The sequence below is a fragment of the Camelus bactrianus genome, chromosome 29 (assembly GCF_048773025.1).
Source record: "Camelus bactrianus isolate YW-2024 breed Bactrian camel chromosome 29, ASM4877302v1, whole genome shotgun sequence".
Classification (NCBI taxonomy): domain Eukaryota; kingdom Metazoa; phylum Chordata; class Mammalia; order Artiodactyla; family Camelidae; genus Camelus; species Camelus bactrianus.
This window is the reverse complement of record NC_133567.1, coordinates 1,015,116-1,042,140: the sequence shown is the minus strand read 5'-3', so window position 1 is coordinate 1,042,140 and position 27,025 is coordinate 1,015,116. Positions and strand designations below refer to the sequence as shown.

The 27,025-nt window shown below is 39.0% G+C and overlaps 1 protein-coding gene across 4 annotated transcripts in view; it reads right to left on the bottom strand.

Annotated features, from left to right (window-relative positions):
- The window catches only part of SPIDR (scaffold protein involved in DNA repair), a 258,048-nt gene that overhangs the window by 176,239 nt on the left and 54,784 nt on the right, over nt 1-27,025 (bottom strand). For all 4 annotated transcript variants that reach the window (XM_074355057.1, XM_074355055.1, XM_074355056.1 and 1 more), the window contains exon 6: nt 3,479-3,729. In XM_074355057.1, coding sequence (XP_074211158.1) covers nt 3,479-3,729 — 251 coding nt within the window. The remainder of the gene's footprint in view (nt 1-3,478; nt 3,730-27,025) is intronic.

Sequence of the window (27,025 nt, the reverse complement as noted above, 5' to 3'; positions counted from 1 at the left end):
GGTTATTTGGATGTCTCCTTCAGGAAAATGTCCATTCAAGAGTCTTTAGAGTTTTCTGTATAAGATCATGTCATCTATAAAAAAGACAAGTTTTAGTTCTTCTGAATTGGGATGCCTTTTATTTCTTCTTCCTACCTAATTACTCTGGTGGGGACTTTCAGTACGATGTTGAATGAAAGTGACAAGAGTGGGCATCCTTGTTGTTCCTGATCTAGGAGGAAATGCTATGAGCTTTTCACTGTGAGTATGATGCCAGCTGTGGGCTTGTCATTTTATGGCCTTTATTATGTTAAGGTACATTCCCTTTATATCTAGTTTGTTGAAACTGTTTTTCATGAACAGATGTTGGTATTTGTTAAAGAATTTTCTGCATCTACTGAAATGATCGTACGATTTTTTCCTCCATTTTGTTAATACAGTGTATCATGGTGAGTGATTTTTGGAGGAAGAACAATCCTCGCATCCCTAGAAACAATCCCAAGTGATCACAGTGTATAATCCTTTTAATACATTGTTGAATTTGGTGTGCTAATGCTTTATTGAGGACTTCTGTGTCCATGTTCCTCAGGGATACTGGCCTGTAATTTTCTTTTCTTGAAACGACCTTATCTGGTTTTGGTATCAGGGTAATGTTGGCCAGGTAAAATGAGCTTGGAAGTGTTTCCTCCTCTTTTTTTTTTTTTTTTTTTGAAAGTGACGAAGATTGGCACTAAGTCTTCTTTGAACATGAGACAGAAATAATCAGTGAAGCCATCTGTTCCTAGACTTTACTTTGTTGTGAGAGTTTTGATTACTGATTCAATCTCCTTACTAGTAGTTGGTCTGTTCAGAGTTTTTATTTCATCTTGATTCAGTTCTGGTAGGTTGTATGTTTCTAGGATTCATTCATTTCTTCTAGGTTGTCCAATTTGTTGGTGTATAATTATCACGGTGGTCTATCATGATTCTTTGTATTTATGTGGTACCAGTTTTAATGACTTCTTTTTCATTTCTAATTTTATTTGAGTCTTCTCTCTTTTTTTGTTTAGGTAAAAGTTTGCCTGAGTTTAGCTTTTCAAAAAAACCATTAATCATTAATCATTTCCATTAGTCTCTTCTATTATCTTTACAGTCCATATTATATATTTCCCCTCTGATTTTTATTATTTCCTTTCTGATACTAACTTTGGGTTTAGTTTGTTCTTCTTTATATGATTCTTTGAGGTAGGAGAAGGGGTAACCGGATGAAGATGGTTAAAAGGTATAAACTTCTAGGTATAAGATAAATAAGTACTAGAGATGTAATGCACAACATGAGGAGTATGGGTAACACTGCTTTATGATGTATGTAAAATTTTCTAAGAGAGTAGATCCCAAAAGTTCTTATCACAATGTAGAAACCATTTCTCAACTTTCTTTGGATGTATATGAGGTGATGATGTTTGCTAAACTTACCATGGTAATCATTTCACAATGTACGTAAATCAAATCACTATGCTTGTACACCTTAAACTTACACAGTACTGTATGTCATTAAATCTTAAAACTGAAAGAAAATAATACATATTTCCACAATACGTATAAAAGGAGATTATTACTATTAAGGATGCAGAACAACTTCCTATGCTTAAAGTCACTGGGAGGTGGCATGACACATGACCAACTGACAGAACTGACCACACAAAATATAAACTTTTATACATTCCCCCCAAATATATGTACACATGTATAAAAGAATTTGATGTCAAAGAGCAAGGTTGGTGGAAAAACTCCATTTGTGTTTGAAAGTATAGAATCAAAATAATAAGAAAAACTCAAACCGTGGTATATAAACTCTGAAAAGAACTTGTACAATTAACAACAGAGAAAGTAAAAGATGAATAACCTCATTATTCCCAAAAAAGCCTTATCATTTTTTTACCAAGGAAAACAAAACCAAACCATATGATGCCCTCACCATTCTCCTATCTCATCTCAGGAAATGCCAGCTCTGTTCTGCCAGCTGCTCAATAAGTCATGTTCTCAGAGGCTTCCCTGACCTGTTGCTTAAAATTGAAACATCATTGCCTTTGTTCACTGCTGTGCCTCCAGGACACGAAATAGTGCTTGGCACACAGTAGGCCCTTAACTGGGTTGGGACTTTCTATAATTGTGTAGGATCGACTTCAAACAGCAAAGACATTCTAATCCCTTTACTTAGCTTCCTTTTCTGTTTTCTCCAGAGACTACTACAAACCACCAATATTCTCATTTGAGGTATAATTTCTTCACTCTGAGCATAAGGCCTCTGTCTTATTTTATATTTAAAAAACAAAACAAAAGGAAACAGTGGACAGGCATCAGCTGACTCACCAGACTACATCCATCCCACTCGACTCAGTCACACCTCATACTCTTCCCTCCACCCCTTTATTCAAGACAGGCCTCCCTCTCCCACTTCCCTTCCTGGACACTGACAGAAATGACCCCTAATCTCGCCATCTCCACTGGGTCTTCCCTATCATTCTTCAAATATCTCACCTTTTCTCTGGGAATTTCTTTAGATACTGGATCCCATTCAAACCCGAACAAGCTAAGCTCCCCACCCCTTTCCTATCTTGAATCCCAGCTTCCAGCAGAAGGGTCACAGCCCCATCTCCACTTCTTGAGCCCCTCGCTTCCTCCCTTAATAATCCACTGACATTGTCTGACACTGGCACTGGGGTCTCCTTGGTGTGCATTGTATTTGCCCTCTCTTGAGGTAGACATACCCTAAACAGATCCAAAACCGTGTTCTTCATTGCCATGTTTACTCTTTTCTACTGTATTCCTTTTTCCTTTAAACTCTCCACTGAGTTTGCTTTTGTGGCACTGTTTCCCACAACTTCTCCTTCTCACTTTCATTGAAGTTGTGTTTTCCCTGATTCATTCTAATTTAAGACACAGACAAACAGTGTACGACACAGCGTTTGGACATGCAACACCCCCCAACCCCACCCCAGCACACTCCAGGCTCCTTCACTTGTCCTGCTGGGTCCTCCATGGCCTGGCCCCTAGGGTTCTTCACATACACACTAACTTCTTTCCTATGAATCCTTGCTCTCAAAAGTCTTTGCAAGTGTTTCCCTGGCCAATCACAATCACAAATGTAATCTCAGCAGTCCATATTTCTATGGACTGTTAAGTTACTTGAAAACAGGAAGAGTCATTTACTTGTTTTAATTGTCTAAGACAGCACCTGGAACACTGGTGTTCAATAAAATCTGATAAACCCAAATAACCAATCTCTATTAAGGAAAACAGTCACATAAGCTGGTTATGACTAAAAAGAGTGAATGCTCAATTTGGATGAAAAATACCACAAATCATCTCCAGAAATTAGGATGGGATTACAATTCTACTCTGTCAATCTTCCTTCACAAGTAAACAAGTAAGTATTTCTAAATTAACACTTTAGGTATTTGGGTTTTTTAAGAAAGAGAAAAACTTAAAAAAAAAATTTTAAAAGGTGTAATTTAACCTTAAAAGCTTCTTTGTCTTTGCTGACTTCTCTGGAGTCTTGGGAAGCTTTGTCTGTCTTGGGGGTGCATGCACAATGGTCTCCGCAGGCCTCAGCCCCAGGTTTACCAGTTTCTCCGCAGCCTGTCTCCCACCTGGCCCACGGCCCATGGGGCATCTGTGAGAGGGCTCTGCATCAGTGAACAAGACATTCTCTGAGTCATCAGCTCTTTCACTATCTGACGAATACTCCAAAATTTCTGTAGGACTTGTCTGAAAAAAATTAAGAGAAATGCAATTAAATTTGGAGAACTCTTTATTCAAATCCTATTTATATATGCCTATTATTCTATTCCCTTATAATTATATTGAAATAACTTTGTAAATATACTATCTGTAGCTTAAACTTCTATTTTGACACAAAGTCACAAAATCCAAAATAAGTCATATACCCAAAGACAAGAGATTAAACCAATTATAAGCCAGAGACTATCTCACAGAATCCACTAAATTCAGCACAAATATTTCAATCTTCCTTCAATAAACTAAAAGAAATGTGCCACACGTTATCAGTCTCAAACACTGAACTAATAACACCAACCTGAATGGCTGCTAGTCAATGTAATCTAATACCTATTGGAAAAAAAAGCATTGTTTTGATTTTGAATTTTAATGTGGAGTAAATAATATTCACTATTCGTTAAAAACAAAATAAAAGAAAATTGCCTCTTAAGTGTAAACTGCTTAATTTACCAAAGACATCTCCAAGGATACAGATGAAAAATTAACTTTTTCTGCATAATTCCAATATGCCATTTTCCAGAGGCTAGTTTGAAATTGCTGATATCAACAGGAACTATTTAAGAATGAGTCACTGAGTCTTTTTCCTAACATTTCCCAAAATGTTTCTTCTTTCTTCTACTAAAATTTCTGAACCACCAAATAAATAAAAATTGTTTTGAAAACTAGATTACAAAACAGGAATTCACAACAACAGCCAACCCTGGAGAGAAGAATTAAAGCTTTCTTTTGTGATGTTTTCTGTCTTTGCCCTGACACACGCTAAAACTTTAAAGTATGACAGGTATTTTATTTTCCTGTTACTTGGTTGTGCAGGTCAGTCCCATCTTGTTCTAATGACGACAATTTATCCTTCAACATTCTAACTTTCCAGTATATCGGTAGCCCCTTCCAATTTAATACCTACACTAAATTTTACATTTACGAAATGTAAATTGTACATCTAGTTGAATGGTTCTTCTGTACCTGGTCAACTCATAGTGTAGCTCTGGGGTCCCTCAGGAAGAGCCCTCTCTCCTGCCAGCATGAACTGTGGCCCTGGCACTGTCACAGGCACTGAACTAGAGACAGTGAAGAGGATACAAGCATATGAGGGTTATCACTTGTGGCTGCGTGCGTGTGTGTGTGTTAGCACTACAGTTTTCATCATTTCCTAGTCTATGCACAAAAGGTTTATCACACTTGGCCTTTTTCGAGGATTTTATAGTTAAAACCTTTTCAAGAGCTTAAAAAAAAATATCACCCACCCCCATGTCTCTTCGAAAAACCAGCTTGGGTAGTGACCTGTTACCAGGCACATTTAAAATATGAAAAAGTAAATGAAAAAAATATTCAAATGAAGATCTTAGTTCCACTATCCTTTTCACAATTTCAGTTACATGCCTAAATTACTGCATTACTAAAGTTTAAATACTAAATGCTGCTAATCCATTAATAAGCACAGGGGTCACATGATTCCCACCCCCCAACACAGCTTCTGAATAAATGTTAACAGTCCACAAAAAGAACCTGAGCAGTTTACACTGAAAATTTAGTTCCTTGACACTGAAAACTTATATATACTATCTGGGAACTCCAAATTTAATTCCATCTTTTTGTTACGAATGTCTTCTTTTAGTACTCTCAAGTTTTGCCCTTCCTGCTACAGCAGGGTTTCTCGGCCTCAGCACTGTTGTCATTTCAGGCTGGGTAAGGTGGAAGCCTGCCTGGTGCATCGTAGGGGGTTCAGCAGCATTCCTGGCCACCACCCACTAGATGACAGTAGCACTGCCCCACCAGTAATGACTGTCAAAAATGTCTCTAGGCATCGCCAAATATCCCCTGGGGGATGAAATCACTCCCAGTTGAGAACCACAATCCTAGAAAAATGTGAACAAATAACCAGCCACATGTGGCTTGTGCTGGGGACTCACATGCAGAAGTTGAAGGGACACAGCACTTGGTAGGGATGAGGAGGTCAGAAGCAAAGAGTCATAAACAACGTGGCAGAAGTACTGCTATCGAAGCGTCATTCAGGCACCATGGGAACAAGTAAGAGGAAAACAAGGCCAGGTGGGCACAGGGAAGAGGGAAAGAGCTGCCACCTGAATCACGATCTGCCACCTAAAGCTGAACACTAAGTGTACGTTATTAGGCAGAAAGCGAAGGAAGTACATCCAGGAAAGGAACAGGAGGACCACAAATACGAGAGAATACAGTGCATGCAGGAAAACCTATAAGCAGCAGCAGAGAGAGGGCTGCTGCAGACTACAGCAGGGCATGCAGCTTTATTCTGAGGCCTTGCGGGAGCCACGGGCAGTTTGGACAGAGGCTAACAAGGCAGATAACAGTATAGAATGATCCTCCGAACAACATTCTGAAGAACAGGCTCTACTATGGGCAGGTAGGGAAAGCAGCCTGCTAGCTGGAAAGCTCCTCCATGATCAAAGCAAGACATAGAGAGGATGTAAGTGGCAGTCAGTAGTGGTGGGAGGAAAGAGAGATGGCCTTGAAAGAAAATAAGGAAGGAGACTTAACAACACTTAAGGACTCCCAGATGTTAGGAATGACAGTGAAGACAGAGTCAAAGGAGACCTCAAGCATCTGGTTTGGACAACTAAAGTACATTTACCAGGAAAGGGGATTCAGGGAAGGTATCTGGAGAGGGGTAGTTGCTAATAGTAAATCTATTTTGATATGTCATTAATGCAATGCTTATGAAATAGCTGAGGGAAAACTGACCAAGAGGCAGCGGCTTTATGGGTCTGAGCTCTAAGAAAGGGACGTGAGAGGGAGACATAACTTCAGGAATCCCAAGAGCAGAAACAATGCCTGAAGGTATGAGCGCTAGAAAAGACTGTCCACGGATATCATGTAAAAGGAGGAAGAGGAGGTCCAGGTTGGAACCTTGGGAATATTATCAATATTTAAGCTGTATTCAGGTGAGAAGAGACACAAAAGTGGGTTGGATTTGAGAAAAAAGACATTGCACGGTCACGAGAACTTCATGGGACCTTGGAAATAATGTGCACCTTGAAGAATAAACGGTGCAAAATGGCCCAGCCACTTTGGAAGACAGTTTGGTGGTTTCTTCCAAAATTAAGCATACTCCTACTATACAATCACACTCCTTGATCTTTACCCAAAGAAGCAGAAAATGTATGTTCACATAAACACCTCTATATGTATGTTTATCACAGCTTTATTCATAATTGCCAAAACGTGGAAGCAACCAAGATGTCCCTGAGTAGGTGAATAGATAAACCATGATATATCCAGACAATGGAATATTACTCAGCACTAAAAAGAAGCAAGCTATCAAGCCATGTGGAAACAGGGAGGAAACTTAAGTGCATATGACTAAGTGAAAGAAGCCAATCTGAAAAGGCTACACACCTATACGATTCCCACTCTATGACATTCTGAAAAAGGAAAAACTATAAAGACAATATAAAGATTGGTGCCAGGTTGGAGGAAGAGTGGGGGAGATGAACAGGTAGAGCACAGAGGACTTTCAGGACAGTGGAAATACACTGTACGATACTATAATAATGGATATATGTCATTATACATCTGTCCAAGCCCACTGAATGTACAACATCAGGAATGATCCCTAAGGTAAATTACGGACTTTGGGTGATTATGATGTGTCATGTAAAGTTCAGTCTTAATAACAAATGGACTACTGGCAAACTATATGGATAATGGAGAAGATCATGCCTGTGTCGGGGACAAGGGTATATGGTAAATTTCTATACTTCCTTTTCAATTTTATTGTAAACCTAAAATGGCTCTGGAGCTGGGATGGGCCAAGATGGCAGGGTAGGACGCTTGTAGCTCACCCTCTCCCACAAATACACCAAAACTCACATCCACGGACCCACCCAGCCAACCAGAGCACCTGCTGAACTCCAAGATAACATCGCCCTCTTCAAAAGACAAAGACGCTACGTATCTGGTAGGAGAAAAGGAAAAAAGAAAGAAGAAAAGGCAGAACAGTGTGGGACCAGTCCCACGGGGAGGGAGCGGCAAAGGAGGAATAGCGCTTGTTTGCTGAATCTACCCCCCTCCAATGGAGAGGTCAGTGGGATGGAGGGAGAGCCTCTGAGGCTCAGATCTGTACGGAGCACCCCTTGTCCGACAGAACTAAGTTAAACGGGCACAAAGGGTCCCTGTGACACCCAGCCCGAGATGCGAGCTGGCAGCGGGGGGATGGGACAGGCTGCCCAAGCTGGGTGGAGGACTGGGGCAGCTGCACTGAGGCAGCCCCGGAGGACTGCAGGGTGCTTCGCGCCATGGCTGGGAGGGGATACAAAGCAGAATAACCTGGGCCCCCATAAATTACAGCAAAAAAAAAAAAAAAAAAAAAAGCAAAGCAACACCGCGGTGTGTCCTGGGGGGAGGGGCGCCATAGTCTTTGTCTCCTCAGACCCATGGCACCATTACTGGTACTTCTCACAAGAAGAGAGGCAGGGCGCAGCCACAGCTGCCATATCCTCCTGTGCGCAGCGATTAGGTGGGGACGGGGCCGAGACCAAGACCTGAATACACAACTGGGGGCTCTGCAACATCCTAGGCAGGACTGAGACTTGTTTACGGCCTAAGACAGATAGAATCTTTCTGACCTGGTACCTCAGAGAACTCGTGCTGTCAAGACAAACAAGGAGCTGGGTTTTGGCATGGGGCAGGGGCAGGGGCAGGGGCAGGGCTGTTACACCGTCTTCCCCAAGCCTGCCTATGGAGTGCAGACAGAGGTGGAGCAGGCAGCTGCACAGAGCAGCAGAGTGACCTGCTCCGGGAGAGGGTGGGCAGCCACCCACCTTCCTGGCAGGAGCTCAGCACCTGACCGTGGTGTTGGGAGGGGGCACGATCCACCCATCTACCTCTCCCAAGCGCAGCATCTGACTGCGGCATCGAGAGGGGGAGTGACCTGCCTTTCCACCGTGTAAGAGCACAGCACCTGACCCAGTGTTGGGAGTGGGCACGATCTGCTAGCCAACAGGCACTGGGAGCAGCACTGATGAGGGTGCCAACTGAGGGCCTCTAGAAACAGCAAGCTGAGTTCACGAAACAGGGCAAAGACAGAAAGACTTCTTGATAAAATCATTAAGAGTGCACAGTTTCTGGGAGAATACATCCCCCCCCCCCCATTTTTTTAAAATCTATTTTCTATTACCTTTTTCATCTTTACTTTTTAAACAATTGTATATGTCTACAGTTTTAATCCCTTCTAAGTTTTTAAAAAATCTTTTTATTATTATTTTTAAAAACCTACCTCATTTCATTTTTATTTCTCTTGGTTTTGATCTCGTTATTGATTACACACAGGTTTTAAGTAGTTTTTTTGATTTTTTTCTCCTTTTTTAGAGGTTTTTAAAAGACATCTCAATTCTTGCTATTCTGCTTCAACTTGCTCTTCTATTATTGAGTATACACTGTTTTGAAACCTTTCTTTTCAAATTCTCTCGTTTTATCTTTTTAAAAAATCTGTTCTATTTTCTATTACCTTTTAAAATTTTACTTTTTAAACAATTGTATATGTCTCCAGTTTTAATCCCTTAAAAATTTTTCTTTTAAAATATATTTATTATTATATTTTTAAAAGTTTACTTCATTTCATTTTTATTTCTCTTGGTTTTGATCTCCTGTTATGGATTATACACAGGTTTCAAATATTGTTCTTTAATCTTTTCTCCTTTTTTTAAGGTTTTAAAAAGACGTCTCAACTCAATTGCTATTCTGCTTCAACTTGCTCTTCTATTATTGATTATACACTGTTTTCAAACCTTTCTTTTCTCCCTTCTTTTAAAATTCTCTTTTTTTTAAGTTTTATTCCTGCATAGGCTTTAGATAGATAAATAAATAAACTCATTTAAGGACCACAATAGATAGCTGATACTCCGTAAGCCACAGTACCAGAGACATATGAGCAAGATGAAGAAGCAGAGGAACCACTCCCAATTAAAAGATCAAGAGAAATTCCCTGAAAGAATGATAAATGAAATAAACATTGATGGCCTACTAGGTCAAGATTTCAAAAAAGGAGTGATCAAAGTACTGAAGGAACTAAAAGAAATAGTGTTTAGAGATATAAAATATGTCAAAAATGAAGTAGAAGCTATAAAGAAGAACCAAGTAGAATTGGCAAACTCATTTGCTGAAATGAGAGCTGATCTAAAGGCTGTACAAAGCAGACTAGATAATGCAGAAGAACAGATAAGCGACCTAGAAGACAGGGCAATAGAAAGCACCCAATCAGAACAGCTGAAAGAAAAACAAATAAAAAACAAGGAAAACAATATAAGGGACCTATGGGATAATATAAAGCGTGCCAGTCTACACATAATAGGGGTTCCAGAAAGGGCAAAAAGAACAAAGGGGATTGAAAAGGTATGTGAAGAAATCATGACTGAAAACTTCCCAAACTTAAACAGGGAATCAGATATCCAAGTACAGGAAGCTCAGTGGGTCCCAAATAGGAAGAACCCAAACAGACTCACACCAAGACATATCATAATCAAGATGGCTAGAGTCGAGGATAAAGAAATGATCCTAAAGGCAGCAAGAGAAAAACAAAGAGTGAGTTACAAGGGAACCCCCATAAGGCTCTCAGCTGATTTCTCTACACAAACACTACAGGCCAGAAGGGAGTGGCAAGATATATTCAAAGTCCTGCATGAAAAAAAGATGCAGCCTAGGATACTGTATCCAGCAAGGCTATCCTTTAGAACAGAAGGAGAGATAAAGAGCTTCACAGACAAGCAAAAACTCAAAAGAGTTTAGCAACACTAAACCCATGCTAAAAGAAATATTGACAGGTCTACTCTAAATAGAAAAGAAGCAGGATGCTGCAAAAATGAGAAACTCATAACTGGAAAGGAGATAACTGCCATGAATTACAAAAAGAATAAACACAAAATTGTAAAAGAAGACATTTAAATCATTAAGAGTGGGAGAGGGAAGCAAGGAAAGCCATTGTGGAAAACAGTATGGAGATTCCTCAAAAGACTAGGAATAGACATACCATATGACCCAGGAATCTCGCTCCTGGGCATATATCCAGAAGGAACCCTACTTCAAAATGACACCTGCACCCCAATGTTCATAGCAGCACTATTTACAATAGCCAAGACATGGAAGCAGCCTAAATGTCCATCAACAGAGGACTGGATAAAGAAGAGGTGGTATATTTATACGATGGAATACTATTCAGCCATAAAAACCGATAACATAACGCCATTTGGAGCAACATGGATGTCCCTGGAGAATGCCATTCTAAGTGAAGTAAGCCAGAAAGAGAAAGAAAAATACCATATGAGGTCGCTCATATGAGGAATCTAAAAAAACAAAACAAAACAAATACAAAACAGAAATAGACACAGAATACAAACTTGTGGTTGCCAAGGGGGTGGGGGGTGGGAAGGGACAGACTGGGATTTTAAAATGCAGAACAGATAAACAAGATTATACTGTATGGCAAAGGAAAATATAAACAAGATCTTGTGGTAGCTCATAGTGAAAAAAAATGTGACAATGAATATATATATATATATGTTCATATACAACTGAAAAATTGTGCTCTACACTAGAATTTGACAACATTGTAAAATGACTATTACTCAATAAAAAAAGTTTAAAAAATCTAAAAAAAAAAAAAAGATACACAGAGAAGTCTAGACAAATCCAAGTTTAGAGTTCACACTGCAAGGTAAGAGACAGTTAACAGCAACATGATAGCCCTACAGATTGGGTGCGCGTGTTGAGAGAGAGCACACATGTTCTCTTACATAAAAGTAAATCGCATAACCTATCAGCAGAGTGGGGAATATGTTATAAACTTATTTCTTGGAATAATGATGAATTTGGGCTAATTCACTCATCCTTCCAGTGTGGCTTCCTGGTACCAGTGATGGCTCTGGGTCAGTGGTAAAGTCCATGCCTTCAGACTTGTTTCCATTCCCAAACCTACCGATGAGATGCTCTAAAAAATTAAGTTACTATGATGTTTTAATGCAGTGAGAGCCATTCAGCACACTGGCAAGTGTTCATTCATTCCCAGCCTACCACTTTAATAATTACTGTTCTAAAACTGTTCAGTGAGTAAACAGCACTAAAGCAAACCCTTTAGAGAGAAAGTCAGCTGGCTCAAGTAATGCACGAAGAGAGGCCAAACTCTGTGACAGTCAGGGTAGTAGTGCGACCAACTGAAACAGAGGACACATACAAGAGCAAAGAAAGGGGAAAGAAGACATTCTTTGGAACACAGGCAGTTCTAAATGAACACAGGACTAGCACAGAAACACAGAGCCACCTGGCTGGAGGCTGGAAATTCAGCTGACTGGCAAAGAGGCCATTGGAGTAGAAGTGACCCAAGACACTGACCTGTAAGATGCCCTCATGGAGGACACGGGTGAGGACAAGACAGCCACAGCACTCTGATTTCTGGGCTCCTTTTTTCAGCCTCAACATAGACAACCTCCCACAGACTGTATGATAGAAATCACAATGACTCCATGACTTTCATTACTTTCAGGGATTCTTTACTTTGATATTCTATAATACTGTGCAGCCAAGATGATGTTTTAAAAAAGATCCCACTGTCTCTACCTTAAAATCTGCCAGTTATTCGGCAATGCAGACATCTAGGCGCTGGCGTGTGCAGAGGTAAAATGGGAAGCACACACGTTCGTAAGCTCATCAAGAAAATCAGGAATAAGAAAACCCTACAATTTTCTAAATAGGTAGATATTCAAAAATATCACTTTTTTAAAAGTAAATTATAAACAACTATCAAATTTTTAATTTAAAAAATCAATTAGCATAATACTTTATCATAAATTTTTAATTTAAAAAATCAATTAGCATAATGCAATTAGCTGACTCAAATCTTCATCTAAATCCATGTATGAAAGTCCACATATGGGAGGGTCCTCCTCTATAAAAACTGCGCCCACTAACAAAGTTAAGATCTTGAAGTCTAATGTCAAGATGGAGCAAAGCCTCTGCGGTAACACAAATGAAACCAATCAGCCAGATGAACCACCACTCTCTAACGTTCAGAAATTAAAGCTTTTACCTCTAAAATTTATAGAATGGTCACACCAAGCAACAGTGGAATATTGGTAATAAATGATAACCTCTCTATCTTTAAACGACACCTCTGTAGCTAAATACTAAGCTCATAAAACTAAGGAAAGAAAGATAGTAACTAAATCAAAATCATTACTTGAGATAACCAATTACAGGACAAAAAACAGCTCACTTTATTCTATTTCATGCCAAAACAGAAGACTCAAAGCTCTTGGTCTCAGCTCAGGCGAGAAGGCGTCCCCCAGGCTGGGTCCTTGCCCGCCCGCCTGCCGTGGGGGCAGGTGCTGGCTGCATCCTAACCGGCAGGGCCACATCCTGCAGCGCAGGTTTCTGTTCTCCGAGGCTTCCCACCCAATTACTGGCTGGGCCCAGACCTGCCCTGGGAGGATCTTATGAGATCAGCAAGAGCTAGGCTACGCTAAGTTCACCATGTTTACCTGGTTCAGCTTTCCTTTCTTCAAGTCTCACTACAAATGAGGTCAGGGGAATTTTAAGGAAATAACAAGAGAATTGTAAAAATCCTGCCTGCTTAGAAACTTTTAAATCTAATAATCTTCTTAAGGAAGTTGAAAGGTGGGAGCAACAGCAAAAATGCTACAGAAGATATGCAATGGTGGCTGTGACAAGTAAAATCACCAAAACCAAGACAGCTCTTAAAAATTAAGGGGAATGAAAGAGTACTGGTGGCTGATAAGCCAACAAATTAGTTAGCAAATGCCTTCATTTCCACTCTCAATTCTAAAATGGAATTCATTCATTTAACAAATTAACTGAATGTCTGCTCTGTATCAGAAATCATTCTGGGTACAATGCTCTATGCAATTGCGGTGGGCAGGGACACCAAAATCCTTATCCATGTGGTCTTTAAAGTCTGGTGGAATCATAACACGCACCCTCACTCACTCACTCCTTAATTAACATGGGCTGTTCTCTGGCCACGTATCAAGAACTACACTGGTTGTGTGAAAAAGGGCAGCAAAGTCACCAAGAATGGAAGGAGTGTATCAGACTCTCAGCTCCTAACAGAATTTTATTTTCTATTGGGATTAAATATCAATAAAAGCAACTAGACCATAGTTGTCTATAGATAAGAGCAATTCTAGACAACAGAGTTTTAAACTACTAACAGGAGATATACTTTCACTGTTTACTTGGTATGCTTTTTGTGACTGAAACTTTATCCACAACAATCAGAGCCAGCTAGTGAGAGGGAAAACAAAAGCTGTAGATTTTCTCACACATTTAAGAAAAAAAAAAACATCTTTTCTGAGGTAAACAGGTTTAACTAGCTACGCCCATGGTTACACCTCTGTAAATCACCTGGCTTGCCTTTCCCAAACCAAGTATGTTTCCAACCTCAAATTCCAGCCTGATGAGAAGGACAGAACTCTCGTTCCACCAACATGGGTTCACAAAAGCACCATTCTACCTCATCTTAACATGTAAAGCACCTGCTCCGAGGAGCCCAAGGAGGAAAAGAGAAACAGTACGCAGTCTCATTGTAAGACAGAGGGCCAGAGAGAAGGAGCCTGCTGGATGGAGTCAGTGACACAACCTGTCTGCTTCAAACATGTTCAGAGACAGACCCAGCCCCATCTTTCAGCAGCACCACCTCCTGGCAGACCCAGGCAGGGGCGGCACACGTATCCCTGGTCTGCTGGAGGCTGAGAGGCATCCAACTCAAACCTACACTCAAAACGGGGACCTCAAAATTAAGTGAAGCAAAAATGACAGCATACTCAGAAAATTAATCTGTTCATTTATGCAAATGAAACTAGAGGCAAGACACAGACTGCTGCTGGTTATGAGCCAGGCTTTCCTTTTATTCAAGGCAAAGGATTAAAATCCTACACAGACTATGAGATATAAAATAAGCTACCAGGATGTACTGTACAACACAGGAAGTACAGATAATATTTTACAATAACTATAAATAGAGTGTAAACTTTAGAAACTGCTTATCACTATATTGTACACCTGTAACTTACATAATATTGTACAGCAACTATATTTCAATTAAAAAACTAAACTAAACTAAACTAAAATTCTACATAATGGAAGACTGGGTGGGGGCAGAGGGCGGGGATGGAAGAGACAGAGAGAAGAGCCTGGAGAAGATAGAGGCTTTGAAGGAAACAAGCCAGGGAAGTGCCCTAAGGAACACAGGGACAAACAAAAGCAAAAACAGTGAAAAGCAAGTACACAGCCTCACAGGGCCTAGGGTGCACCCTCCAAACATGGGTTCAAGGAGGCACTAAGAGAAATTAAGACATTAAGAGAAAAGGGAGCTCCACAGTCAAGTCAGTTTGAATAAACACGGTAGAATAAAATTAAATGCTGAGATTTCTCAGGAGCCTTTAACACATCCTTCTGCACCGTGACCTCTAGGAGGAGGCTACAGTCTTTCATAATTTCTTCTATCTTCTTAAATATCACATGCCATGCATGGTTCAATGTTTTCTTGACAGCTCACAGTTACTCTCGTGGATAACCATTATTTTGCAGTTCCACATATGACAGATGGGCTTCCTTTCCCTCCACTCACGAGGCTGCTGGCCAGCCTCAGTCCTACAGTGCCCATGTCTGCTCCTAGCCACCTTTCTGATTGACAACCGAAGTCACAGGCTCCTTGTCTGCTCTGGGTCTGAAACCAGGAAACAGCAAGGCTCCATGTTAGACATCAGGACTCTGAAGATGACTAAAATACAGATTCTGCTCTTTAAACATTTATGGCTGGCTACTTGTTCACAATTGAGTGAAGGCAAAAACCTTCACTGTAAAGCAAATCTAACAGCAAGTATTTCAGAGGTCCAAGGACTCCTTCCAGATCCAAAGTTAGCTGCAGAGGCCCTAATCAAACTTCTGGCAGGTGACATCTGATGATACATTATACACACACGAAGAGGCTTCTTCAAAATAATCAAACCTTATAAAAATAATCCTCCCAAGAATCCTTTGAGGTGAAAGAGGGGTAACTAGGTAAACTGAAACAGGCAGATAAAATGATTTATATGTAGTTGCTGAGGGTCACACATGATTTCAGGGAATAAGCTCAGGAATCCCCACTATCCACACAGGGTCCTAAACACACTATACCAGGCTCTGTCCAGCCAAAACAATAGAGGAAATTATATATATAAACACACACACATATTTGTATATACAGTTAACTTCAACAACTACAGGAATAAAGAAGAGCAAAATGAATTTTCTCTAAAGAAGAAATCTGCCCTGTGTATTTTTCCATAACATGAGGGTCAATAAAGGTGGTACAGCAAGCACTTTATATTATTATTAAGAATTTAAAAGGCATAATGTTTCATAATCTTTATTTCATCATTATTCCAATAACTAAAAGATAATATTTAATATACGGTTGGGAATTTAAAGGCCACGATAAGCTGAAACAGTATTATGGCAATAAGTCATCTCTGAACACGATTACTGTTTAACATTTGTGCAAGAACATGAACTATGAAAAAAAAAGTGCCAGGCTGTTTAAGTCTCTATAAAGCTAGAAACAGCAAAGTAGTCCACTTTTAATAAGATACTTGGTTTAAACTGCAAATTCAAGAAAACAATGTTTATCTTGGTGAAATTTTAAAGGCTCATGATAGTATAAAGTTATGCTGGGCTTCGTTTATAAAGTCATGGAGATATTTCTTACTTGAAAGTAAAATAATGCTGACTAAAAATAATCAGTTCACTAAAAGAACATATTTGAAGTATAACTGTAACTAGCAGAACATTTTATATATACATGAAACTATATTTATAACATTGTATCACAGAATTTTTACAGCCAGCAATCATTTTGTGTGTGTTTCTGAACACTTATTATGGGATTTTCAGGAGTGTTAACTCAGCAGGCTGAGTTGATCCAACCACATGCACTCAGAAGGGCTGCTTTCCTCATTGGCCCTTGAATGCCACTGGAGAACTGATCTCCTGAAATATTCAAACTGATAGAGATATTTTTGCACACTCAGTACCTTGATCACACTGTACTATTCTGTCTAGACTATCTGTGCAAGCAATGTAACGTACAGTGAGCATCTGTTTTCCTTCTGGGGGACTGGGTTTTGGTCACTGCAGCCAGTCACCAAGCCCTGGTAGCCGCACAACCAAACCCCACCAGGAACCAGTTAGCTGACAATAGTCTGCATGCGCTTCTACAGTCATTGCTTGAGGATTAATAAGCGTGTCCTTTGCAACCTCTGGGAGAAGGCTCTTGGAAGCTCATGTCTGGTTCCCTCAACTGCTCCTGATGCACCTTTCCCCTGTGGACAGTGTTTGTTGCCATTTGCTATAATAAACCACAACCCTGAGTACAATGACCTCTGAGTTCAATGGTTCCTCCTAATAAATCACTAAAACTGGGGATGGTCTTAGGGACCCCATACACACAGTTTATAGGATTTTATTAATTTTAACACATTTTCTATCATTTGAGTAGAGTCAGAGGTACAAACTAGTCTACACAATCCTGGAATCAGGTATGGCTGGATATATTTCTTTTAATAACATATATTTAAGACTTATAGAAGTATCAGTCCCCATCCATGGAAACCATATAAAGTTAGATAAATATGACTTTAAATCAGATCACCATCTAGAATAGGGACTGGCAAATTTTTCTCTAAAAGACCATACGGTTATAGGCTTTGAGGGCCATACAGTGTCTTTCACAAATACTCAACTCTGCCACTGAAACATGAGAACCACCACAGACAGCACATAAACCAGTGGCTGGGTTCCAATAAAACTTCATTTGCAAAGACAGATAAGGGGTTTGATGTGGCCTGCAAGCTCATTTGTCAACCCTGTTCCAGAAGAAGTTAGCTTCAATAAAAATGATTTTCCTCAATTTCTTTTCTAAAGAAAACTACAGATTAAAAAAATAATAAAACAAAAAATAAACAAAGGAAACTACCAAAATTCTTTCTTCATCACTCATTGTACCTTAACATGCTATAATAAAAGTAAAATTCAAATCAAAGGATGAACAAATTTTAAAATTCAACTTAGTATTTGCTGATACCCACTGTGACCTTAGTATAAGACCAGAAGTTATGAAGAGAAAACCAAGTGTAAGTTGGCTCACCGGCACTGGGTATCCCTACGAGGCTGGCTGAGATACCCCACACTGGTTTTCTACTGCTTCGCAACAAATCACCACAAACCTAGCAGCTTAAGACAATACCCATTTATTAGCTCACAGCTCTGTTGTTCAAACTTATCCCAACAAACAGAGTCCAGGCACAGGAGGCTGAGTTCTCTACTCAAGAGTCTTCCAAGAGTAAATCAAGGTGCTGGCTGGATGCTGCTCTTTGGAGCCCAGGGTCCTCTTCCCAGCTCACACGGTTGTGGAAGTTCAGTTCCTTGCAGCTGTGGACTGAGGTCCCTATTTTCCTGCTGGCATTCAGCTGAGGGCTGCTCTCACCTTCCATTACTTTCCACATGGCTTCCTCCATCTTCAAAGCCAGCAACAGATACTCTTTTTCCTGTGGAATCCCCAAATAACTTCCTGCAACTAGTTTTTACAAAGTTGGAAACTTAATTTACCCAGTAACTGGATTCAGTATTGCTCAATCAATAACTCAAAAGTATGCCTAACAAAATTAATGCCCCTAAAAATCACTGAGAGATTTGAAGTAAGTTTTACAGAAAGGACCCTATTTTAAGAACATTTAAGATGACAGATTTCCCGAAATTAATCCAAACTTCTGAGACACTGGACCAGCAGTAACATGAAATCTCAAGCATTAGGGTATTACATGATTTTGAATGAAGTCAAACTGAAAAAAGCTTTTCTATCATGCTAGGTTCTTAGGCATAGTTGTAAGAGCCCCAAATCTATATAAATTCCTACTTTCATCACCCACAACTTGCTGATTTAATGACAACCATCCTTGGGGAAAAAAAAAAAACCTGAACATAAGAAATTTCTAACTACTTGAGAATGTAAAACTATTAAAGCTATTTCTTTAAAGGCTCCGCTTCGAAAAAAAAATTGCTTTCTTAATAGCTATAAAGTCTTGATTTATTTTACCAAACCCCCCCAAAAAAGAGAAAACTTCTAAAGTAGACTAAGCAAAATAAGAGAATTATATGCCTTGAGAACATTCTACCAGTTTTGGCTATAAATCCAACTGGCCACATCTATTAAAATTAGGTGTTGTCTATTGTTTAAATTGGCTTTCTTGTCTCCTTGATTAAATTAGGTATAACTGAAAGCTCAGCTGTCTAGAACAAATCAGAAGATTAAATCTCAGCTAAAAGTGAGGACAGCATCTAAAACCGAACTGTCACAAAGAAGCCCAGGGTGGAGACAAACAGGAAAATACCCTCTTCTTGCTGGACAGACATAAAAAGGAGAAAACAAAAGAGACTCTAGACAGATATTTTGACTTCAAAACTACATAAACAATGCACAATAATTAAATCCAAACAATTTGGAAATATATTCAAAATGGGACAATTTATATTTTTATTGTTATTTCTAGGTAAAAAAGATTAACTGCTTTGAATAGATACACTCTTTACTTTAGAAGTTTATATGAACAAATAACATACCTAAAGCAAAATAAGGTAATTGGCTTTATTATAATTGGTTTCTATTATGCTGTTTTAACTTCTAGAGAAAAATCAGATTTATCTATTTTATTTTTTCTTTCTGAAATGCCTTTTGCCTGACTTAGTCCACATCTGTCCCTAATCCTATTTGTAAAATTCCCGAGATAGACAGGAGAAAAAAGATGGTTCAGTAGAAACCACCACCATACAGAAAATTGGGTAACACAAATTAACCTAAAGAAGACAATGACAACAGGTCAAGAACAGCTCAACTTCTATGAAAAGAAAATAATCATCATCATCATCATCATCATCATCATCATCATAATAATAATAGTAATACACACACAGCTGAGAGCAGCATTTCAAAGGGAAGCCTCAGACGTAAGCACTTCCCAGAACTTATTTCTCCTGGGCCTGTCCCACTGCATATTTATTAGTATCAGAAGATCATTATCTTTCATGCTTTTAAATTTGGAATTTTAAAAAACAAAACTTACATTGAGTACTAGATTTCAACACAATCAAATATTAACATGAATTCAGTAGAACTTTTAAACAATAGTCATTTGGGCCTACCACTAAAATCCTCCTTGATTTGCAAATCAATGAAATGACTGAGTTATGTAGGATCTACTCAAAATCAATGAATCCATTTTGCTAGACTACATGCTCAACATAACAAAAACCCTTAACTTCTTTCTTTTTTAAAAGAGAAAAAATTTCAACTAGACTACTGCCAAATTTTACGCCTGATTAGTGTTTTTGTTTTCTTCAGGTAACTACCCAGAAGTGGAATTGCTGAATCATATGGTAGTTCTATTTTTACCTTTTTGAGGAACTTCCATACTGTTTTCCACAGTGGCTGCACCAATTTACAATCCTATCAACAGTGCACAGGGTTCTCTTTTCTCCACATCCTCACCACCACTTGTTGTTTGTTGTCTTTTTGATGACAGCCATTCTGACATGAGTGACATTCTATTTCTTCGAGGTCTGGATTTGCATTTCCTTGATTAATAGTGATGTTAAGCATCTTTTCCTGTGTCTCTTGGCATCACATGTCTCCCTTGGAAAAATAGCTATGCAGCTCCTGTACCCGTTTTTTAATCCGGTTGTTTGTTTTTTTAATTTGGTGTTTTATGAGTTCTTTGCATATTTTGGATATTAATCCATTATTACATATATCATTTGCAAATCTCTTCTCTCATTCAGTAGGCTGCCTTTTTTGTTTGGTTGATAGTTTGCTTTGCTGTGAAAAAAGTTTTGGTTTGATGGTGTTCCATTTGTTTATTTTTGCTTTTGTTTCCCTTGCCTGAGGAGACAGATCCAAAATATACTGCTAAGAGTGATGTCAAAGAGTATACTGCCTATGTTTTTTCTTCTAGGAGTTTTATGGTTTCGGGTCTTACATCCAACCAAGTCTTTAATCCATTTTGAGTTTACTTTTGTATATGGTGTAAGAAAATTGTCCAGTATGGTTCTTTCACAGGTAGCTGTCCAGTTCTCCCACATCATTTATTGAAGAGGCTGCTTTCCCCAACCGTATATTCCTGCCTCTTTTGTCATAGACTGACCATGTAAGAGTGTGTTCATTTCTGGGCTCTCTATTGTATCCATGGAGCTATGTGGCAATTTTTGTTCCAGCACCATACTGTTTTGATTAATGTAGCTTTGTAGTATAGTTTGAAATCAGGGACGTGATACCTCTTTTTCATTCTTCTTTCTCAAGACTGTTTTGGCTATTCACGGTCTTTTGTGTTTCCATACAAATTTTAGAATTATTTGTTATAGTTCTGTGAAAAATGCTGTTGGTATTTTAACAGGGATTGCAATGAATCTGTACATTGCCTTGGTGTGGTAATTTTAACAATATTAATTCTTCCAATCCACGAGCATCATATGGAAAGATGTAGCATGGTATAGTTTTCCATTTGTTTGCATCACTATCAGTTTCTTTAATCAGTGTTTCCTAATTTTCAATGTAGTGATTTTAACCTCCCTGCTTAAATTTATCCCTAGGCATTTTTTATTCTTTTAAATGCAATTATAAAGAGGATTATTTTCTTAAATTCTCTTTCTGCTTCTTTGTTGTTAAGAGTACAGAAATGAAACATATTTCTGTGCATTAATTTGTACCCTGCAACCTTACTGACTTCATTTATTGGTTCTAATAATTTACTGGTGGTGTCTTCAGGATTTTCTATATACAGTATCATGTCATCTGTAAATTGTGACAGTATTACCTCTTCCTTTCTTATCTAGATTATTTTTATTTATTTTCTTGTCTGGTTGCTGTGGTTAGAGCTTCAATACTATGTTGAATAAAAGCGGCGAGAGTGGGAATCCTAGTCTTCTCCCTGATCTTACAGGAAATGTTTTACCTTTTCACTGCTGAGTATGATGTTAGCTGTGGGCTTCTCATATACAGCCTTTATTACATTGGGTTATGTTCCCTCTATACCCACTTGAGAGTTATTATCATAAATGCTGAATTTTGCCAAAAGCTTTTTCTGCATTTACTGAGACACAGTGAGATAAGTTTTATTCCACAGTTTATTAATATGATGTATCATGGTGATTGATTTACAAATACTGAACCATCATTGCATACCTGGGATAAATCCCACTTCATCATTGTGTGTGACTATTTTAATTTATTGTTGAATTCAGTTTAATATAGTGCTGTATTTTTTTAAAGGATTTTTGCATCTGTGTTCATCAGTGACATTGGCCTTCTTTTTTCTGTGTTGTCTCTGTCAGGTTTTGACATCAGGATGATCCTGGCCTCATAGAATGAGTTTGGAAGCATTTCTCACTCTGCAATTTTATGAAATATTTTGAGAAGGATAAGTGTAAATGCTTCTCTGAATGTTGGGTAGAACTCACTTGTGAAGCTGTCTGTTCCTGGATTTTTGATTGTTGGAAGTTTTTAAATTACTGATTCAATTCAATTACTGGTAGTTTATTCATATTTTCTATTTCATTCTGAGTAAATCTTGGGGGACTGTACATTTCTAGGAATTTATCCATTTCTTTTAGGTTGTCCATTTTATTGGTATATTGTTTGTAGTAATATTTTATAATCCCTCCTGTTTTTTGGTGTTGATTGTAGACTGTAACTTCTCTTTCAATTTCTTGTGTCCAGTACAATGTCCCAGTCATGCATATACGTACATATGTTTGTTTTCAAATTTTTTCACTAAAGGTTATTACAAGATATTGAACATAGTTCCCTGTGCTATACAGAAGAAACTTTTTAAAAATCTCCTTATATATATAGTGGCTAACATCTATAAATCTCAAACTCCCAAATTTACTATTTCTCTTCAATAAAAAAGTCCAACCAGCCACACCACATAACTAAATTTTCCCCAGAATGCTGTTTTCCTTTTCTTTTGTTTTCTTTTAAAAAGTATACTATGTATTTCACCTGGAATTCCCTTCTTCCTTCTTTTCTAGCTGGCAAACTCTTATTCAATGCCGAAAATTTTGTTAAAGCATCCATCATCTATGAAGTTCTTTTCTCCCCCACCCCTGACCTGCTACTACAAGTGAATTTTATAGGGGGCACCCACATACCTACCATCTAGAGTCTACTTTAGTATTTCCCACATGCTTTAGCATAGATCTACTATGAAGTCCTTCCTAACCCACAAAGGGCTTTTCTTTCTGCCACCACTACATATGTACCCATTTCTATTACTAAATGTCTATGTCCTGTTTGTATACATGTCTGTCCTTCTTTGAGACAGTGAACTTGAAAGCCTAACCTAGTTTTTGGATGCATGGCTCCAAGAGTATAGACTGGCATTAAAAAAATTTATTCTAAGAGAGAATATGAAATAAAGTCTGACCACATCACTCACTGAAAACTTCTCATTATCTGCTCCCTAAATAACAATAGCAGAAAAAAAGTTTTCTTCCCACACTATAACTTTCCCTTATGTGTTGGGAGCCCTAGGTGCAACTGTTCCATCTGAACAGCAACAAAGGGAAAATAAACTTTGCACCACTTCTGCAGTTGATGGAGAAGGAAACTAAAGAGGTTCCTTCTGCTTTGGGAGGAGAGCAGACAGTGTTCTTTCTACAATAGATGTCACACAAACGAAAAGATCCTCCAGGAGACCACAACCAAATTTACAGATACTACTCACTGGATAGGTTAAACACTTCTGTTCTGACCCATTGTTACATCTAGGAAACCACCTTTTCAGGAGATAATCATGAAATCAGCTCCTGTGCAGAGAAGATGCGATTAACAGAACACAACAGACCTGAAGCGTAGAACACAGGAGAGAATGGAAGATAAATGGAGATTACTTTCCACTCTGTTAAAGGAAAAGACACCCATACAATGGCGGGGGGTAGGGGGTTGACAACATACCTTAAAAAATAGAAAGAGATAGACAAATCAAAAGAGTCGCTGTTGGAAATGAGTGAATTTAATATGACTGTAGAAAACAGCCCTGAACAATAGGATCTTTTTCAAACTGTGATGAAAACATTTTCTTTCCACATGTATTTTGTTCCCCAGATAGTTAGACTCTTAAACATACCCTAGAAAAGAGGTTCTTTCTATAAAGCATCCCCTTCATAACTGCCTAACATGACACAGCAACCAAGAAACACGAAGCTTGCACTGGGGAAAGTCAACTGGTGATTTCCTGCTTGACTTTCTCAACTCATAGGATGATGAAATGGCCTGTGTTGCAATGCAGTTATGGCTCTGGGTGAAAACACAGGGCATTCAAGACAGAAGTGGCCAAAGACAGTGGTGCCCAGCAGGAAGTTGTTCCTACCAAGGAAATTGCAGTTTCCAAGATGAAGAGGAAGTCAAGAGGGAGAATTAAGTGTCTTAAGAACTTGAGAAAATACTGAAGAAATGACTTGTGGTCTGACATATACTTAAAACCTTAAGTAGTATATTCAGGCTATCATTAATTATAATTTGAAACTTTGCCAATGCAGTTTGGGGTAAAGCCTGCCCACAGAAGTCAAATCATGTCTTCATTAACTGTTAGGAGCTGCTGTTCTCCTTCTCTATTCCTTGAAGAAAGCTTTTCTGGAAAAATTCTGATGTTGATAACGACTTAAAGGGACAGAGGAAGACTGCGCTCACTCATCTGCTCTTACCCAGTAAGAATCTTGGTTATGTTCCTCTTCATTTGAAGATGCCCTGCACTGTCCTCTTCACATACAAACCCTTCCCCAATGAGCTTCTGGGCTCTATGATAAATCATAACTTTTCCTAGGGTTTACTTTCACTTGCCTACAAAATGTATCCTAGTCACAAAGAAAACATTACTAGTCAGTTCCTTGGCATGAATTGAAATAGCCCAAGTTATTGTTTGTAGTTTAATACAACTTTCATGATAAGGTTTAAGGAACCTCTAGAAGTTGTTTCCATCCCTTTCATCTGTGGATGACAGAAACTCAAAAGAAACTTCATGCCCCACCCAATTATCTCTCTTTCAAATTTTTTTTATCATGTCCAGAATTCTTTCCCAGCTGCTTATATTCACAGAGCAGTCTTTTTCCACCATTAAACAAGAAACAGTACTCATATATGTTTTTAGTCAGTAATAGGTTTTATAAATATTTGATAGTGGTATTAACAAGAAGGAGGCTACTAACAGTTTTTCATAAAAGACCATGTGCGACTTTCTCTACTGTGTAGGAAGTGAGTGTGACCATGTCACTTCTCTCTATCAAGACCCACACACAGCATGTTCACCTCTGCAGGAGATGTGAGGCACTAAGGATTTGCTTTTTAATTCTTATTTCTGAAATCTTGTTTTAACATTTAGCATTTTACTCTAAATGGTCCACAATCAAGAGTGGCAAAACCATCCTTTTAACTTCTCAGCTCCCTCTGACTCTGTGAACAACCACTGATAATCATCATCCTACAATTTCTAGTTGGGTTTTTGAGTCACTGTGCTCTAATGGTCCTACCTTCCTTTCGCCTCTTCATTCAACACAACTGCAGAACACCAAGTGCTCTGCGAGACATTGCCGCTGCAGACACTCAGACAGACTCAGGCCATTTACAGACAGGGAATAATCTGCCTCTACAGAGTGCACTACATGCTAGGAAAGGGGGAAGGACGAGTGCTACAGGGTGTGCAAGAAGGGCGGGAAGCCAGGCCCGGGGGTTGGAGGGGAAGGGGGTCAAAGAGGGCTCCCAGAGGGAATGACAGTGAATGTGGCTCTGTGAATGTGCAAGACGCCAGCAGCAGAATTTCTTGCCAGCTACTTAATTAACTTCTTTATGTTCACATATTCCCACTGTCTTAAACATGTGGGTTTACATAATAAATTACACTATCTGTGCCCTTTAAATGCTGTCCCCAAGCTTTATGTTAGTTTTTCTATCATGTGTTACACAAGTATCCACAAACTCAGGAGACTATAGTCACACTGGCTTATTATTAGCTAGTAGTTCTCTAGGCCACAAGTCTTGCATGTTTAAACTGAGTCCTCTGCTAGAGTATCACGAAGCTGAAATCAAGGTACTGGCTGGGCTTAGTTCTCCCCTGGAGGCTCTGGAGAAAAATCTGGTTGTAAGCTCATTCTTTTTGTTGGCAGAATTTAGCCCCTTTCAGCTTTATTACTGAGGTCTCCACTTCCTTGCTGGCTGTCGGCCAGGGTCCACTCTGAGCTCCAAGACGCTGCCACATCCATGCCCTGTGGCCTCTTCCAACTGTGAACAAGTAATATTACATAAATCCCTCTTATGCTTCTAATCTCTGACTTCCTCAGTCTCTGACCTCTAGACCCAGATTTAAAGGGCTCAGGCCCACCAAGGATCAACTCTAGTCTTCAAGTCCACTGTGCTATATATAACAAAACCTAGACATGGGAGTAAACGCCACCCTAGTCAAGTCTCAAGGGTTATGCAAGGTACAGCAGGAAGCAGGGATGCTGAGGCCATTTTAGAATTCCACCTACCACAATTTATAAAGAAAACTCAAAAACGACAAAAACTTGGCATCAAAATACTTAACCATCAAGGAAGAATTTTATGGTACTGATTAGAAATAGGGTACTTGGGTTCTCTCTGTATAATGATTTTACTGTTCAATCCTGAGATTGCAAAAAGCAAAAAATTATAGACAACTCTTAAATCTGTATCTCCTGCTCTTTTATCCTTAATTTACTCACTTACAAAGGCCTGAGACACTTACACTTGAATATCTCACTCAACCTCACATGATAAAACTGAACTACTAACCTTTCCCTTCAGTCATTCCTTTCTCAGATTTTCATTATACCAGCAGGTAGCTAGTGTTCTGGGACATCAGCCTTAGCTTGATTATTTTATCTATATTTTACCCTCTGTTCACTTGGACATCAAACCAAACTGAAACTAACTCATCAATAAATTTGAACACTCTCCCTTCCCCCTTTCATTCTTGAGCACACTCTGTGTCTAGAACGGGGTCATAAGAAACACTGGTCTCCTAACCTAACCTCCCTGGAACTTCCTTTTCTTCTCCTTCTGTCCATGCACACATGTCTATAAAGTCCCCAACACACAACTCAGCTGACTTGGCAATCCCCACAAGGGAACCAGAGCAGCCCTCTTCATCCCAGGACCTAAGACCAACACTCAGCATTC